Source organism: Phaseolus vulgaris, chromosome 4 (assembly GCF_000499845.2).
Source record: "Phaseolus vulgaris cultivar G19833 chromosome 4, P. vulgaris v2.0, whole genome shotgun sequence".
NCBI classification, from domain to species: Eukaryota; Viridiplantae; Streptophyta; class Magnoliopsida; order Fabales; family Fabaceae; genus Phaseolus; species Phaseolus vulgaris.
In genome coordinates this window covers 12,191,022-12,209,438 of record NC_023756.2, presented here as the reverse complement: position 1 = coordinate 12,209,438, position 18,417 = coordinate 12,191,022, and the positions used below count along the sequence as shown (strand labels likewise).

General features: G+C 33.1%; 1 protein-coding gene across 1 annotated transcript; it reads right to left on the bottom strand.

The window, feature by feature from the left end:
* Positions 1 to 1,995: 1,995 nt before the first annotated feature.
* Positions 1,996 to 18,009, bottom strand: LOC137837294 (FH protein interacting protein FIP2). Its single transcript, XM_068646260.1, has 11 exons — positions 17,765 to 18,009; positions 17,570 to 17,676; positions 16,739 to 16,873; positions 13,315 to 13,470; positions 13,103 to 13,186; positions 12,655 to 12,701; positions 12,504 to 12,577; positions 7,436 to 7,494; positions 3,971 to 4,030; positions 3,046 to 3,126; positions 1,996 to 2,381 (listed from the first exon to the last, which is right to left on the bottom strand). Exons 1-11 carry the CDS (start codon positions 17,811 to 17,813, stop codon positions 2,328 to 2,330), a joined length of 906 nt encoding a protein of 301 aa, XP_068502361.1. The 5' UTR covers positions 17,814 to 18,009; the 3' UTR covers positions 1,996 to 2,327.
* Between the last annotated feature and the right edge of the window lie 408 nt (positions 18,010 to 18,417).

The window sequence follows — 18,417 nt, the reverse complement described above, 5'->3', positions numbered from 1 at the left end:
AATGGTGGGAAAGGGTTATGAATGGTTAAAATTGAAAAACAAGTGTTGGACCAAATTTTTTAAAGAAAATGGCTTAGCTTGAAACGGTGTCCTTTGGATCTTGATGCTCTACCTGATGTAATCCCACTTCAACCGTGGAGGAGTTAGAATTGATGAGCTGCGGAAGATTGTGAAAGATGCACCAAATATAATGAAGAATTGGTGAAGAATTAAGGTGGTTTTGGTGCTGAAATTAAGCAGAGTGTTGGCCAACTCCCTAGGGTTTTGGGTTTCACTGGGCCTTTAGACTCTCTAGCAAAAGAGAGAATTATGGTGGGGCAATTGCTTCCTGCACCATATCACTACACCCGATTTCAGCGGAAAAGACGAAACTGTCTATAAAAAAAATTTCCGAAATGTGTTCCAGATTTTTTTTTTTCCAAAATGAATTTTTCATTTTTGTTTTTGGATTTTCATTTCCGAAACACAATAATCTCTTTTCCAGATTTTTTTTTCCGAAATGTATTATTTTTAATTCTGGATTTTTTTGTCCAAAATAGAATTTTAATTTTTGTTTCCAGATTTTTATTTCTGAAACTCAATAATCACTTCCGGATTTATTTTTCCGGAATATATTATTTTCAATTCCAAATTTTTATTTCCAGAATTAAGGGCATTTTTGGAAAATAAAAAAATATGTTGGGTGCAGGTTAAAAATGATCTGGTATAGGAAGTATTTGCCTTATGGTGAATGTGGTCTGAGGTTTCATTCACTTAATTCCAAATTTGAATACAAATAGAAGTCACCTATTTATAGGTGAAAAAGGATGAAGTTAGATTGCTTCTTTAGCTACCATAACTCAAGTTAAGCAAGCTTAACCATGGTGAGCTCTAGTAGCTTAAAGAGGTATCGCCCAAGCCTCCTAAGATGCTCTAGAAATCCTTTCTTGCATGACAAGTGAGGATTTCTAGAGTGTCTTTGAATTATTTAAAAACCTACTCTATAAATGACCTAGAAATACAAGATCTAAGAAAATATTTACTCTACTTTTTACATGTTTTATACAAGTTAAAACATATATTTATCTTGGGACTATTATCTGCTCTTAGCTTTGAGTATGATGGCTTGGGATGTGAGGATGATCCTCCATCAATAAGTGTTGTCTACTATACTTTTTACATGTTTTATAGACATTTATTTTGTACATCTTAAAATTGTTCTCTGCTCTTAATTTTAAGGATGATGGCTTGGAAAGTGAGAATTGTCCTCCATCAATAAGTGTGATAGAATTGTTAGTGATTATAGGATTGAACATAACTTGTTTCCAAAGAAAAACTAGTATAATTCATATTATTTTCTCTCATCTCTTAGAACCTATATTTCAAGTGAATTTATATTGCATGGATACCAAAGATCGAAGAACATTACAAATAACATTTTTTTCAACTAAACCTTTTGAAGTACTAGTTGATTTAAGGTTAGTTTTAATTTATTTGTAAAAAATATTAAAATCTTTAAAAGTTGAATGCATCCCCTCTTACTCAATCCATACTTCTAACTAGAGATTAATGATGAATTTGAAAATAAGTACTAATTAGATTTAGAGAAAATAACATATAACATATAATATACTACAATGAGAAGTATTTTATATGATGAGATTTTCGTTTGAGAGAAAGTATTTATTAATTCATTTGTGAAAGATCGAAGATTTAAAAGAATAAAAATTTACAAAAAATTTGTAAACAATAAATCTATGATTTAAATATCTATTTATTTCTAAAATATAATCGGATGCAACTTTTAATCTCTATAGAGTTCCTTTCCGCTATCAAAGATTTAGTTTTAATCTATGAGATATTTTTCAAAATAATATATCAAAAAGACTAGCAAATTAATAGTTTTTAAAAGACTAAAAACAAAATAGAAGTATATTTCAAAGATCAACAATATATTTAAGTTCAAATCTCTAATGATGTGTACAAATCCAAAAAATTAGCCAAAAACTTCATTCATACATGACCATGCAAGGCAATCACAATTTCATAAATACGAGCTTTTTATCAGCCATGCGCTGTACACAAGATAGTTCACATAATATAAATAGTAATATTCTGGGTACTTAGGAAAAGCCAAAAACCAGAATCAATACAAAATATGAACAACAGCCTAAACGGCTTCATCTCACAATATCAGCACACAGAACACAAATATCAACCTCACAAAGCAGCACTAATACTTACGCATATTTACCAGATAACTTTCAAATTCCCAAGTTCACTCATCTAGTATTGACATTTTATAGCCATATTCCAAATTCCCTTTTTTTTAATTTTCTGCACAAATATTATCTGATTGCTCCAAGCAAATTGGCACCATCAAGCCTCGCACCTTCCAATTGCTGAGTAACATAAAAAGGAAGAAGAAAATGTGTTAACTTATGTACTTTTGAACAGAAAAATATACTCGCCATAATTTTCCACCCACTCTAACCATACGGAGCTAACAAAAGAAGCATTAAAACAATGGGAATTTGAAAACCACAAATCTGATCTAGCAAGGTATTTATTCCATTGCCTAAAATTTGTCATTTTGACTACAGTTATTAGTTTTATGTTGGAAACAACAGATCATATAGAAGTTCTCCATGATGTGTGATTCAGTTTCCCATACTTGGTAAATAAACTCTGGTTCAGCCAAGTGTCCACTGATCAACAAGAATGGTTAGTGTGGAACACACTTGAATAACATAGCAGCCAGCCACCTTGAACTGAAATGCTTATATGTTCAGTTCAGTTTCATTTAAACTACATTTTCAAAATCAGTTGTTTACATTTTAGAGGCATCCATCAGTTATTGGCAACAGCAGCACAACAAAATATAGTACAAACATTCCCCACTCCAATTCATATCATTGGACTTGGACATTAAAATTTTCAAAGGAGCAATGTCAGGACCATAACAGATGAATTAGTTAAATGGAAAATATTGATTAGCCAATCTACAATATCATAAATAGCAAAGAAACTCATAAGAATTACGAAAAATGCAGCTATTTAACATACCGTATGTCGAAGATTAAGATGACTGAGATAAGCTCGTTGAAGGTTTGCACCCTTCAAGTTAGCGTTGTACAGTTTTGCCCCCTAGAAAAAAAAAGGGAATTGATATTAAAGTAGACCAAAATAAGATTTAACATTTCATTTCACCCAGCCATGAACTTATTTGAAAAAAGAAAATGAACTGAAAATCAGTAATAATTTAGTAAATTAAACTGACAAACTTATAGGAAGCAAGGTATCAAATGTGGGAAATGACTAAACTGGTATTGATAATTATATCTTATCAGAGAGGGATATGAGAAAATCCAACAGACAGATAAAATGACTAGACTGAAACAATCTCCTTACAAATAGGAAATATCCACTACGCAAGTAAAACAAAAAAGAAAGCAAACTCTCTTACTACACAACCACTGACAACATGATTTATGGGCCTAACACAGACCCTTATGTTTAATAAAATTACATTTTATTTCTAAATTTAAATACTCCACAAACACTTGAGAATGAAAATATGATAAAGAATGCTTAAGAGATTGATTCATATCTTAACTAATTCATGTATTTTATAAGGGCTCTGTGTATCTTTGATGTTAGGACCAAGGTTATGCAAGAATCATGCAGTTGGGGACAAAAGGGGGTGAGAGAAAATGGGTATAAATGGAGAGAGCTTAACCAAATGAAAGGGGGATTATTATCGGAGGGTTTGAGTGATGACTTTGAGTATTGATAGGAAGTTAAAAGGCATCTATTTGGGCGTAGAAAGGCCAATCTATAGGGTGATACACTCTAGATTAGCATTGGTTAGGCTACCCTCATGCTTTTGAGAAAATAGTGGATAAATCACCTACACCTTTTTTCTTATGTAGTGTAAAACCATCTTTGAGCCTATTATATATGTTCATAATACAGGTCCAGAGCATTTTACCTTCAAGTTAGCTCCTTCCAAAACGGCTCCCTCTAGATTGGCATTGGTAAGATCTGCATTCTGTTAAGTTAAAAAAGACACTGATTAATTATTATCACATACTTTTAATCAAGACACGACATTAAAGCTGCTTTTATCAAGATTCAAGATAAAACCCATCTCTAAAAATAAAAAATATCCATCTGTTAAAATATATTATAATGAAAACTACCATTTGCCACTAAAACCTTGACAACTAAAGAGAGCACATACACAACAGATTTAAATATAATTAAGCTTAGTCCATCACTTGCTTGATTTATAAACAATTCCTATTTTTTTCATAACTCAGAAATCCTAAAGCTGCCTTATATTAACCATCCTTGAATACAATTGTCTATGTGGGTATAAATAATAATTCATACATTTTGGCTTTTGGGCACGCATGACAGTAATAGGATATGCAGTTACAGATTCATTTCAATCCATAGTTTCTACAAATACGATGCATTTTTCATAAATGCCCTTCTGATTATGAAGAGAGAAATAGAGGGAATGGAAAGAGAGAATAAACAAAGTGAAACAAAAAAAAAAAAATTAGTAAGAAATAAAACTGAATATTTAGTCTAGTAGAGTAGAAATTGGTAGAGTTTTTTGAAAGTTGTGTAATTTGGTTGATTTGATAGGAGACAATGAGAAATATAGAGATTAGTAGAATCAAGCGAGAAATAGTACAAGTGGGTACTAAAAAAATTTTAAATTAATTCTTCTCTTTTAGCTTCTCACCAAACATACCACATTAATTCTCTCCTTCAACTCAATCAAACAAGCCAAAAATGTAATGATTTGCATCTCTTATATTGACCTAATCTTCTTTTAAATCCCTAATCAAACCCCATCATGATAACAATTCTTTTCAAACTAATAAATTGGGTAAATAGTTGGTTCGGTACAATAAATATTGACATATTTCGTTTTTAGTATAATGAGAGAGAAAAACTAAAGTCTAAGCGCAATTTTTTTAATCCTGTTAGTTTTGTTTGAATTTTATTAATGGTTGAGATAATTGAACACGTGTTTGGTCTTTAATAATTGTAACACATGTTTATTAGATGGAAAATTAACATTAATATGCAACTAACCTTGAAGGGAGTCTTTTACCCTTTTCATTTTGCTTTGTAAATTTAAAATTCTTGGTGACTCCTTCAAGATTAATTGTATATTAACATTATTTTTCTTTTTAATAAACACACATAACAATTACTAAAGATCAAACACGTGTTCAATTACCTCAACCATTAATGGAGTTTAAACAAAACTAATAAATTAAATTTTTTGTACTAAGATTGTAGTTTCTTTTTTTCTTATTGTACTAAAAACAATATATAACAATACATATAGTACTAAATCGACTATTTACCAAATAAAATTATACTAAGGGTCAACTTCTCTCGCAGTTCATCCCTTGAAACTTAATTCATCAAAGCATTAGAGATGATAAAAAGTCACACCAGTATTCAACATTAATAGAAATTGGAGACTAAGAGGTAGTAGAAACTTGGAATACAACTTCATGATAATGGATTTTGTTTTAAAAAAATATTGATGGTCCTTCCTTGCACAAATTCTGCTTGACAAGAGAAAATTGACTAGGCTGAGTGGGGTAGCAGAAAAATAGAAATTTAAGTGACTTCTCTATTATTTCTAGATTTTGATAGAACATAAGTAGAAGAGACAACATTGAATTTTGTTGAATGTAACTAATATATTGGCCTTGGCCTATCTTGTATTTTGTTTGTAATAGACATTAAGAGAGATTTTTTTGTCACTTCATATATCTCAATATGGTATTTAGAGCCTAAACTAGATTGTGCCTTCCCGATGGACCCATTGTTCTTAGTGCAAAAGTTTTTCAAAAATTGTGTTTCATTCCAATTTTATGCCTCCTTCACCACTCCTTTGTCGCTCTCTTTGCTCCTTCTACCATCATCCGCCGTCGAAGTCACCACCACCGTTCTTCCTCACAACACCACCATTTGATCCCTCACACACAAGAGGCATGTTGGACACGTTCTTCTCACAAATTCGCAAGCCACCATGCGTGGTGGCACGTGTGGCCTCCTTTCCAGTTGCTATGTCCAATGTCGGTCTCGTTGTGTCCTCTTTCCCTCTAATCTTGCTTTTGTGATCAAATCCCGATTGATGTTTCTCACCCTATTTGGGGATGCTTTCTGTCTCCTGAAGTTGCTTTCTTTCTCCTATAGTGTGCAATGAGTTCTCCTAGTGGTGCTCGGTCTAATTCTTCCACTTTTAATGAATTTTTGCCTCCCACTTCCACTCCTGCTCAAGAATTAGAGCAGCACCAACCTTTCTTCATGTTGATGGCTCTATATGGACTTCTCAAAGAGTATTCAATTGTTCATGATCAGATTTTGGGATCCCCAAATGTGTCCACTTTGACCTCTGCTTAATGCATCCTCTTGTGAGTACCATGCAAGTCATCCATTGAAATGCCTTTTTTTTTATCACCGCCGCTCTTGCAAACTTGAGTCATCCCAAATGTCATCATTTGCACAAATACACCATACAATTGACCCGTGTCATGCATTGCATAGTCATCCTACCAAATTTGTTTTTTTGCCCAAACTGCTCCATCTCCATCCCGTGCTTTAGGCCCCACTCCATTTGATAGTTTGGATTCACTAACTACCTTCCATGAGTTCATGAAATGGTATGAGGAAAATCAAACATCTAGTTCAACTGCTTCTATTGCATACGAATGCCCTCTGTTTGTTGGTCTTACTCAGTCCTGCTCTCTCGACCCTTGGGCCCTCGACTTTGCAGCCACAAATAATATCCCTGGTAATAAGTCTTTTATCTCTTCCCTTTCCACTTCCGATTTTTTACCATTTGTTACCATGGCTAATGGTTCTCGGGCCCTATCTCATAGTGTTGATATTGTTCATCTTTTCACTTCTCTCTTTACATTGACAATGTTCATTATGTCCCTAGATTGTCACTTTATCCAAGAAAGATTGCATTTGAAGACATCACCACAATTTGTTAACTCTTAATTACCAATAGGCTCTTCCCTTAATCATTATAGGGTCCAAGAATTGATTATATTTATAACAATCTTGGTTCATATGATTTATATGCACCAACTTGAGAGGGAGTTTTAAATGTAAATATATGGGCCTTGGCCCATTTCTTTGTATCTTCGTTGTATTTGAGACACATATATACATGCTCCTTTGTTGTAATAGATATAGAGAGAGATTATTTTTGTTTCTTCCACAATATATCTCAACAAAGTCATTGCAGTTGTTCCTCTTCTAGATAAAATGACAAAACAAGACATATAAGAAATATGTTTATTATTTAAAAAATGGTAAACTCAGATGAAACTCACATATAAGACCAAAATTGATTATATAAACAAAATTAATAATTGATTAGACAAGTAAAAAATTAAAGTTTGTGAACCTGTAGATGTGCTGTACGCAGATCTGCACCACAAAAGCTAGAATCTACCAAGCAAGCATCTGCAAAATAGCAGTTTCAAACAAACTAACTTCATTTCCAAGTATATTTTCTGATATATCAATATAAGCAAATGCATGAACTTCTCATTACATTTTAATGTAACCAAGAGCATAAAGTAATCCAAATTGAAATATGATGAAGCCTAAAAACTATAAAGCAATATATGTTGGAAAGTCACCTAAATTGTGTTAAATCTAACTCCCCTTATTGAAGGCCTCTTTGGAGGATGCCTTAATTGCAGCCTTAGGTGGTGGTTTGGTTCCATATCAACTAGAGATATAACTTAAATATAGTTTATAATGTTTGGGCAGTCCTCACCTTCTAAGTTGATTTTAAGGGATTGAGTTTGATTCTTAACCTGAATTATATGATGATAAACTCTTTGATCTATTACTGGCCACCTACATTTGTTATGCTCTTGGCCGATATGTGTGACGGAGAGTGTTGGAAAACTATTTAAATTGCATCAACCCTAGCTTACCTTAGTTGATGCTTCCTTAATTGTAGCCTCAAGGATAGTGGTGGTTTAGTCCCATATGGACTAAAGATACAACTTAAACAAAGATTATAAAATGGTTTTGTGGGATTGACTTAGGCTCTTATGAGTGCATAAATGATAAAGACGAAAATGGGCAAGAACACATCATACCTAGATGAGTTACAAGAAGCATGTTAAGACAAGTTGTTCTTGATCAACAAAATATTTTCTCTTTCTTCCTTATTTTGTATTTCTTAAGACTAATAATTTGTAAGCTTTTATTTCTTTTGTTAAAGTGTAATTAGTAATTAGGTTTAAATGGGTCGTTTCAAGCCCAAATAGCTTGCATAAATTTTTTGGTAACACTTAATAGAAAAGGAAGGAAAATAATAAGGTCATATTTAGAGTCCTATGTACAGCACATAGCAGTTTTTCATTAAAGCCTATTTAAGATCAATTCTAACACTCCCCTTCAAGCTAGAGCATACAAATTGTATGTGTCAAGCTTGGAACAAATACATTCAATCTGAGGTCCTCTCAAGGATTTTATTAACGAATCTGTAAGTTGAGCATTGGATCTAACAAACTCAATACAATTTCCTTGGACAACAAATTTTCCAGAATAAAATGACAGTCAATTTATGTGTTTAGTCCTCTCATGGAACACTAGATTGGGAGCAATTTGGAAAGCAGCTTGTTATCACAATACATCTTCATCTAGTGAATCTCAAAAAAATATAACTCTTGGAGGGATTGTTTTACCCATACAAGCAAACAAGTGGAGATGTCATTGTCCTATACTTAGCTTCAGCAGTTGATCAGACAACTACATTTTGTTTCTTGCCTTTCCAAAAGATAATATTTCCTCCAACGAAAACACGGTGTCTTGTAGAGTGTTTGTCCATAGGAAAACTTGCCCAATCAGCATCACAATACCCAAAAATTTGAGTATTCCCTTTATTTGAATAAAAGTAGACCTTGTCCAGAGCCTTTTCAAGGTATCTTAGAATACAAATGATAGCATTCCAATGATCAATACAAGGATTCTTCATGTACTGACGCAACACCAACTACAGAAGACAAATTTGGTCTAGTAATGGTAAGATAGAAAAAGTTTTCCAACCAATCTTCTATATCTTTCTAGATCAGGAAAAGCTTCTCCCAGTTCCGCCATTAATTTATGATTTGGATTCATAGGACTATCCACTAGTTCACAATCAACCATACCTATCTCTTTTAGGATGTGTAGAGCATATTTTCTTTTAGAAATTACAGAAAACCTTCCTTTCATTGGGCTACTTCAATGTTTAAAAAATATTTGAAACTTTGAATATCCTTTCTCTAAACATGAGTGCATAGGCATTCCTTTAAGTGAGATTTTCTAGCAACATCATTCCCTGTCATGACTATATCATCAACATACATTATTAAGTACTCATTTTCCATGGGAGGTATGAGAATAGAAAACAGAATAATTTGTCTCACTCCAGTTCAGCCCAAAGGTTTGAACAATATGGCTGAACCTTCCAAACCATGCACGAGGAGATTGTTTGAGACCATAGAAAGTGATGCAATTTGACAACTAGACCCGACTCCCCCGAAAGAACAAACCTACGAGGTTTCTCCATGTAGACCTCTTCTTCTAGATCACCATGTCGAATGGCTTTTTTAATATCCAATTGATGAAGAGGCTAATAACAAATGGTTGCCATGGCAAGGAAAAGTCTGAGAGTAGTCATTTTGGCTATTAAAGAGAAAGTATCACTATAATCTACCCATTAATCTAAGTGTATCTTTTGACCACCAATCGAGCTTTAAGGCAATCAACTTCACCATTAGGTCCAACTTTAATGGCATAGACCCAACAATAGCCAATTGTTTTCTTCCCAGATGGAAGAGGAACTAACTCTCATGTACTGTTATGTTAAAGGGTCTACCTTTCAGAAATCATGGCTTGTCTCATCCAGGATGATGAAATGCTTTTGTCACATTAATAAGAATAGTAATAGAAGATACAGAAGAAATAAAACAAAATAGGAAGGAGACAATTTCTAGTAGATAACAAAATTGTAAATAGGATGTGGATTACAAGTAGAGTGGGTATCTTTACGAATGGCAATGGGCCAACTCGAGTCATCATTATCGAGAGTCGTGGTATTAAGTAATGATTAAGAAGGACTTGTGAAAGAGGATTCACTTTGGGCATTAGACTAGTCATTTGGTTTCTACATTGATAGGTAATAAGAGGTGGTGACGATGTTTCAGGTGGATTTTGTATGGAATTTTGGGTCTCAAGAGCATGAGGAACAAAAACTCAACTAAAGGCACAAGTATAGGACATGTTGGACAGAACTAATATCTTGTGTAAAAGGTGGGAAGAAAGGAGTTGGTTCAAACAAAGTGGCCCTAGCAAACATATTAATACCTCTTGGTTTCAGGAAAAACGTCGATATTCTTTCTGGAAATAGAATGGAGTAAGGAACTTTATTATCAAGTGAAGAAAAAGACATTTTGTTAGTAAGAAAACAAGTAGTTAGGATTGCATCACCCTAATGATGAATAGGCATATTTGCACTAAGCAATAAGGTACAAGCAATTTCAACCAAGTGTGTACTTTTTCTTTCTATTATACATTTTGCTATGGTGTGTTATGACAAGTAGACTGATGTAACATTTCATGTGAGCTTAAGAGTAGAGGAATCAGAGGAAAAGTATTTTTAGCATTTTCGCTTCATAAAATTTTTATTACTTTCCCAACCTGATCTTTTATTTCATTAAGGAAAAACAAAGATAGACAAAAGTTTAGAACAATCTTTCATTAGATAAATCAAAGTACATCTAGAAAACTCATCAATGAAAGTAACAAAATATCTAAAACCAAAAGATGAGACAAAGCTTGACCCCAAATTTCAGAATGGATGATAGAAAAAGCAGAGTTACATCTAAATTCAAAATGTCTAGGAAATGAAGATCTAATATGTTTTCCTACTTTGACATTATTCACACTCTAAAGCTTGAAGTCTACTAGGTTTTGGAGCCATCCTCTCTTTAATTTTGACAAGTGAGGATGACCTAAGCATTCATGTAGCAGTTTAGGAGATGAAGATGCAGCACAAGACACAAATAAGGTAGTATAGACTCTAGATTCATGTGCTTGGAATCTTATCTTGAGCTTTTAGAAGTAAAGTGGTGATTCTTCAAGAAGCTTATCAACGAGATGAAATTTACTCCATCTTCAAGTGGCACTCTTTTTCATTCCTGTAAGTATCTCCATCCTTTTCTTTCTTTAATCTTGTTTACTTGTCTTGTGTATTTGTTTTCATTCTATCTTCTACTGAATAGCCAATCGTATGTCTACTATTCCTTCTTGTGTGGTGTGTTTATCCTTAAGTATCTTTGTTCTTTGTTGTTTGTATAAACTAATTCAAAATCCAAAACAAGTTCTAATTCAAGCTAAAACATAAGTTGAACCTTATCAGGCTCTAACTCCAAATTCTAATAAAAAAAAGTTGGACTTGGTTTGGTATTTTGCATGCTGGATTTATTTACTATTTGTTCACAATACACAAATACTAAAAATATTAATATGAATGCAGACTACATTGCCACAGTGAACTGGATATAATTAATATTTTATCTTCTCTTTTTCTTGAGTTCATCATTCTCACATCCCAAATATCATAATCAAACTTCTTTAAATTATAATTGATATTGAATGGGGACAAGTCAATTCTGTCATTCTTACAAAATTAAGATGGCATATTTGTTGTGTCAACCATCTAATTTTGCTAAGGAATCATATGCTCTCTGTCAGAATAGCAGTAAATTGTGGTCTCAAAGCTCACAGCTGTTGCTCATCTGTCCATCTGTTAACCGACAGCAAGCCACTAAGTATTTAATATAAGATATTGCTTGCTCAGCAAGACACCATATGTAAATTCTCTGTATCAATTTTCTCTTTATTGAAAAAATTGGATTTTCAGCGGATGTCTTGATGGGCTGCATAATAAATTCTAAACTTAAGTTGTGAAAAGTAGCATGGAATCAAAGGGCTTTTGGTGGGAGTAGATGGAATATAAAGATTGCAAGATTTTATAAGAAAGTTAGCAATATTGTAGACATGAAAACAATATTTAGGTATAGAAAATAGGGAATTACATATGACCACAAATTGCACAGTGGGGTATCTTGGAATCAGTTCGAATAGGATTTAAGTTAGGTTGATGAATATAAAAAAAAGTATCAAAATTTGTCATGGCAAAGTGTGCTTAAAAACATAAAGGAAAACTCTACTAGAAAGTTAATAAGATTATGACATGACAGTGCTTAATGAATGTTGCAACATAATGTGGTTCAAATGATATTGTGATGCTTTGATATAGCCCATGGATTGATCAACGTAGCCAACTCCACATAGTGCAGAAAGGCTTGGTTGTGTTGTTGTTTGTATTGGTAATAACACAGGTATTGATTTCAGATATGAGAATTGATAAAAACTAAGAAGCATATAAACATAAAATACTTCCAGACCTTGTAGATTTGCACTCTGAAGGCATGCACCAGCCAATAAAGCACCACGAAGGTTTGCCCCAGTAAATTCACATCTTCCCTAGGCAAGAGTAAGCAATTTAGAGGCCTGAAAGTATGTGTGCAATTGAATGTAGTGTTCTGAGTAACTTACTCACGCAAAGTTGCATTCAGAAAAATGGAGGCCTCAGCATCAACATCCTATAAAGTTACACAGGCACATGATAAATTTATAAATTAAAATTAAATCTATATGAAGTGATTAATAATAGCCGAAATGTACATTTTTCTAACTAAACAAGATAAGCATGTAATTTCACGACTTTTAAAAAGTTATCAAGAAAAAATGTGGTGATTATGAAAACAAAACAATATTTTGCCCAACTTTGTACTATAAATAATTTATATTATGAAGTTAAAGATGGATATTATTGGTCTGGTCATTTAAAGTGGGATTTTATTGTTCTCAAGCAAATCAAAGAAAACTTTACCGGTCATTAAATAAGGATTTTATTTCAGGTCCAATTTGCAATGTCCAAATACGCAGATCTACTTTCCAAATTATTATCCCAAGTATTGAGTCTGCACAGAACCATACTTACTCGAAACTTTGCACATTGAAGGTTTGCTCGTGGAAAGAACACTTTTTTAAGACAAGCATGGCTGAAATCCACATATGATAAATCCTGAAAATCCATAATCAAATGATCAAGAACATGGTATCACGATACCAGACATATTATCCAGAAACACTTGGCAGCTTTATAAGTAAACTAAGATACTGCTAAAAAACATTGTTGGTCCAAGATATTACCAGTTTAGAGAGGTCAAGGCCAGAAAGATTAACCCCTCGAAACCTTACTTTCTCAGATTGTATACACTTGATGATGTCTGTACGTGTCAACTCTGTATGGAACTCATCAACTTCCTTCCTTTTATTAAGGACAGCGTGTATTTCCTCTATAAGCCCCTGAGGTTAACCATGTGATCACAAGTTATAGGGTTTTAAAACAGACTGAAGTTTCAGTTCCTTTTCCAAGTGCTAAAGTAATTGCGACTAATCTAGGCAGAAGGAATATGACAGAGTTCAAGTTTGACATATATATATACACACACACACTTAAAGTATATACAAAAATAAAGAATTATTTTATTTGTTATAATTATAGAAATAAGAGTTAATCTTATAAATCAGGAATATTGTTATAAATATAAGAATAATGACTTGATCTTATACAATCGGGAATACCTAGATTGTATATGTATTATTAGAAATTTTATTATTTATTTCCACATCATATATCATATATTTTCTATTTCTTGTATTGGTTTCTTCTTCTAAATATAAATAAAGCATTCACGTTATCTCAAAAACATATTGTTTCATCTTAATGTTTTGTCTTCCCCGTAGTTTAACATAGTATATAAATATTAAGAAGTGGATTTAAACCTAACTCAATCTTATAAAACCAGCTCATAATGTTAAGTTTGCACTCACTTGTATACTATGAAACATTCTTATCTCTAGTCGATCAGGAATCTCCAACACACCCACTTCACGCCAAGACCTGCCAACTCGTGTGTGGGGCTATATAATGGATGGTCCGATAACAGCCTAATAACGGGTGGCCTGATCAACCCAACAAACTTTTGCTATGATAGACTCTATATGGCTCTGATACCATATTAAAAAGTAGACTTTAAGTCTAACTCAACCTTATAAAACTGGCTCATAAGGAGAGGTTTACACTCACTTATATACTATGAAAAATTCTTATTTTTTAGTCAATGTAGGATCTCCAACAAGACTTTTTTAAAACAATGTTGGCCCCAATAGACCCAATATCTCTGGAGCCTTTTTTATTTTGTGAACCTTTCTCCCAGGTTCACGTTCATTGTTCTGATGCCCTCTTCTTTAGTTTTTTATTACTTTTTTTCCCCCAACTTTCCAAAAAAAGGTCTTCCAATACCAGATCAACCGCCAAAACAAATTCTCTCATCTTTTCTAACCATATTGTTAGTATTGAGAAGATGAAGGGGTCTAACTATTCCCCTTGGGTTTCTGAAATCGGGTTATGGTTAAGTGGGTTAGGCTACAAATCCATCTCACTAGTGCTGAATTTTTTCCTAGAGAGCACCATGAACAATGGATAAATATTGATGTTCAACTCTAGTATTATTAAATGCACCACCCACAACTCACTCAAACCTATTTTTCATCCCCATGAGACGTGTGCATCAATTTAGAGTGAGGTTGCTGCCCTATATACCAATGATATACAATTCAACCCTTCCTTCTTGTGTATTTGACCAATTTTCACATATTTGTTTTCTTATAAAAATAGTGGTTATGGGAGACATTGTAAGGGAAAAGGTACATATTGCCACATTTGAAGGAAAAGGTGATCACAAAGCATATTGTGTTTAATTTTGAGATAATTATTATGAACATGAAAAAGTTGTGTTTTTCAAAAATTATAGGTTATGCTTCTAATTGGTGGAAGCAAAAAGAATGTGATATTGCAATTGGTACCACCAATTAATGCATGCAATGTTTTGAAGACTAACATGAGGAAGAAATTATTTCTTCCTTGCTATGAAAAGGAGAAAGAAAGGAGAGAAAAGACATGAAAGAATTTGATGAAAAAGAGAAAAATAAGGAAGAATTTATAGCAAAAGAGAGGAAAAGTCAAAAAGAGAATATCAAGAAAGGAGAAAAAGAAAGCTTAGGAGCAAGTTATAATTTCTTTCAAATCAACCTAACACACTCAATGGCTTAGGACAGGTTTGGAGCAAATTTATTCCTACTTCTATTTCTTTTCTTGTTTAGCATAAATTTCATAACAAGTTGCATGTGGATGATAACTTGATCAAGCATTGAATGGTCAGTGTTTCTTGTTGTCAAATTTGTCGTGGTGCTACTAAAACTACACAACACTTGTGTTTTAAATGCACCTTTGCAAAGCATCTTTGGGTCAAGCTTAGCACCTCGTTCTAGTGCCACATAGCTATTGATTCTATCTATTACATTCTTTGTTTCTTGCAAAGATCATGGAATAGTCAAGCCAAGACTTTCTTTGTTGTTATGAAAGCTATATGGACAACCATATCCTATGAAAAAATTAAAAACATGACTTATGTTGAGGTCAATTAGGTTGGGAATTGTTGTACTAGTTGTATGAAGTACAACATGCAAGAGCTCGTTATTCTTAAAAGTTTTGGCATAGATATACATCCTATGAAGGATGCACCCGGCTTGCTCCTCCTTGTCATTGGTTTGAATGCAATATTAATGGGGCAGCTAAAGGTTCTCCAAGTACATTTGGTTCTAGGTGTACTTTTAGAGATCATCATGCTTCCCATGTGGGTTGTTTCTTTTAATATCTTGGTGATCATAATGGCTTTTAGGCAGAGGTGATGGGTGTGATTCTTGCTATGTAAGTTGCCATCTCCAAAGGTTGGACTATCTCTAGATTGAGTGTGATTCTCAACTTTTTATATGAAGTTTGGTCCAATACTTCTATTGTTTTTTGGGATTTTTGTATTATATTGATGAATCGTTTTGTAAATAGTAATAATATGTATATTCATTTTTTGAATATTTTCAAAAGGGTAAATTCAATCGTTAAAGTCGAATTTTTCATTGAAAAAAAAATCTTTAAAGGATCTGAATACTAAAAGAAAAGTAGTTATTAAAAAAATACAAAAACTGAAAAAAGAAGAAAAGAAAAAGAAGACCTTGTAATTTCAGAGACAAATATTGATTCGACCAAAACAATTTCTGATAGTAAAAGAATAGAATTCGGAAAAAAAAATCAATGTGTTGATAAACCAGTTGAGTTTGAAACTAGATCTCACGGTTATACTTTGTGGGCTAATGTTCTAGCTTCATTTGTTCTGAGTTTTTCAAGGATAGCTTTCAGATTAGTGGGTCAGGTTTGGTCCGTCCACTATTTTTTGTGTATTTTCCTTTCTTATAATATTATGAGGTGCTACATACAATTGATGTTCGATGTGGTGCCAACATAATTGGGATAACAAACAGTATAGTGATGCCTTAACCCTCTCCTTTTTATTAACAAAAACTTGGCATGGTTTTAAATTCACAATTGCAATCAGAATATTGCAGTTTCAAAGCGCAACTCTAATTTAAACCATGTAACCTAAAAGGGTATATATTTCAGGTTCAAAAGCAAATTGATAGCAATCATATTCTAATAAAACAGAATAGTGCTTACAAGTAGCTGATAGTACTCAGCTTCCCTTAACAATTCTGAGTACTGAGATTCTTCGAGAGTAGGAACCACAGCATCCCTTAACCAATTGAGAATGTGCCGAAAGTGTTTACCATCCCTGTCAACAAACACATACCCCTGCATCCATCGCCACATACCACATCAATCCATAACTAAAATCAGATACACAATTAGACAAACACGACATGTTTGGGGAACCTTTCTTCTTGAATTCAGATGTATTTTATCAAAAAAAAAAGGATATATTCGTAAAATAAACTGGATAAATTGTGTTATAGAATAAACTGGATGTTTGGAACTTCAGCTGGAATTTAGTGCTTTCCCAAAAAAAAAAACTTGTTTTTACGAATTGGAAAAATTAGTAGTTTGTGATTATTTTCTAACAGTTTTCTCATTTTCTGCTTCATTTGCAAAAATACTATTTTTCTGAAGTAAAAGTTTATCTTTTTGTTGCATTCAAACGAAACTATTTATATTAAAAATACATTTCAGCATCCAAACAAAAAACATGATCTGATAATATTCAGTATTAATAATAACCGATTACACGTAAAACAACACCCTAGAGGTAAAATGCATTGGGCCTTTAAAATTATAGCCAAAATTGATTTGAATCGCTACATGTTAAAATACGGTAGATTCAGCCACTGATCCTGTATTCCATTTAAAGTTCACCAGGGACGAAACCCACTGCATTTTGACACGACGACCAAACCCATCAATTTTAAAACGTAGGGACTAAAACCAATCTTAACAAAATCTTGAGAACCTAAAACACATTTTAACTTAACAATAACAAGAAATTGCAATTGCCTTGTCAGAATCTTGGGTCAGAGTGTGGCGGCCACTAAACATGACGGCAAGCATTGAATCGGGCTCTCGCGTGAGAGTGTCGACGGTGGTGCAGAATTTCTTGCCTCCTGGGAATAAAATCGACGGAGGAAATGAAGGGAAATAGAGGGTGAGAAAACGGCAGGGTGTTGAGAGAGAAGGGGAAATAGAGGTTACCGATGTTGAGGCGAACGACGGAGGATAAATTGGATTGGAAGTCCTTCATTGTGGCAAAGTGAAGCGCAAAGGGAAACGGAGAAGCAGCACACAGAAGCAGACGCTACCGCCACTTTAGTGTGTGTAGTCGGAATGGAAAGGAATGAGACGATGGGTTCGTTGGATGATTAGAAGATGAAGAAGAGGTTGGAAGACAGAACATACAAAATGGGGATATTTTCTGATGTTTTTACTAATGTCTACCATCGCATCATAACTGCATGACATTGACCCCGTAAATTTTTAAATTCCCACTTTACCCTTATCGTATGCTAATGAAGCACTTTCCTACACTACATTTTTGTTGTTTCTTCTCTAAACACACTAACAATTTGAACTAAAATTATTGTTTGAAAAAAAATCATTATTTTGATTAATTGCTTAAAATAACAAAACATATAAGATGTGAGTTTTGTTAAAACAAAATATTATGCAAGACTCAGAGATTTTGTCTGTCACACAATATATCACTACATAGTCATACTTTATGTTTGATAATTTTATTTATCAGACAATATATCACTACATAGTTTTATTTTTATGTTTGATAAACATTTACATTGTCAAATAATTTTAAGCTAACATCGTACATCATGAATATTTATATGTTTATT

Bases quoted from the DNA above. Each gene is read 5' to 3' on its own strand.
- LOC137837294 (XM_068646260.1), bottom strand. From the start codon at position 17,813: ATGAAGGACTTCCAATCCAATTTATCCTCCGTCGTTCGCCTCAACATC. The intron at 17,677-17,764 runs GTAACCTCTATT...TTTTATTCCCAG, and splicing joins CGTCGTTCGCCTCAACATCG to GAGGCAAGAAATTCTGCACC. The intron at 7,495-12,503 runs GTCTGGAAGTAT...GCTATTTTGCAG, and splicing joins TCAGAGTGCAAATCTACAAG to ATGCTTGCTTGGTAGATTCT.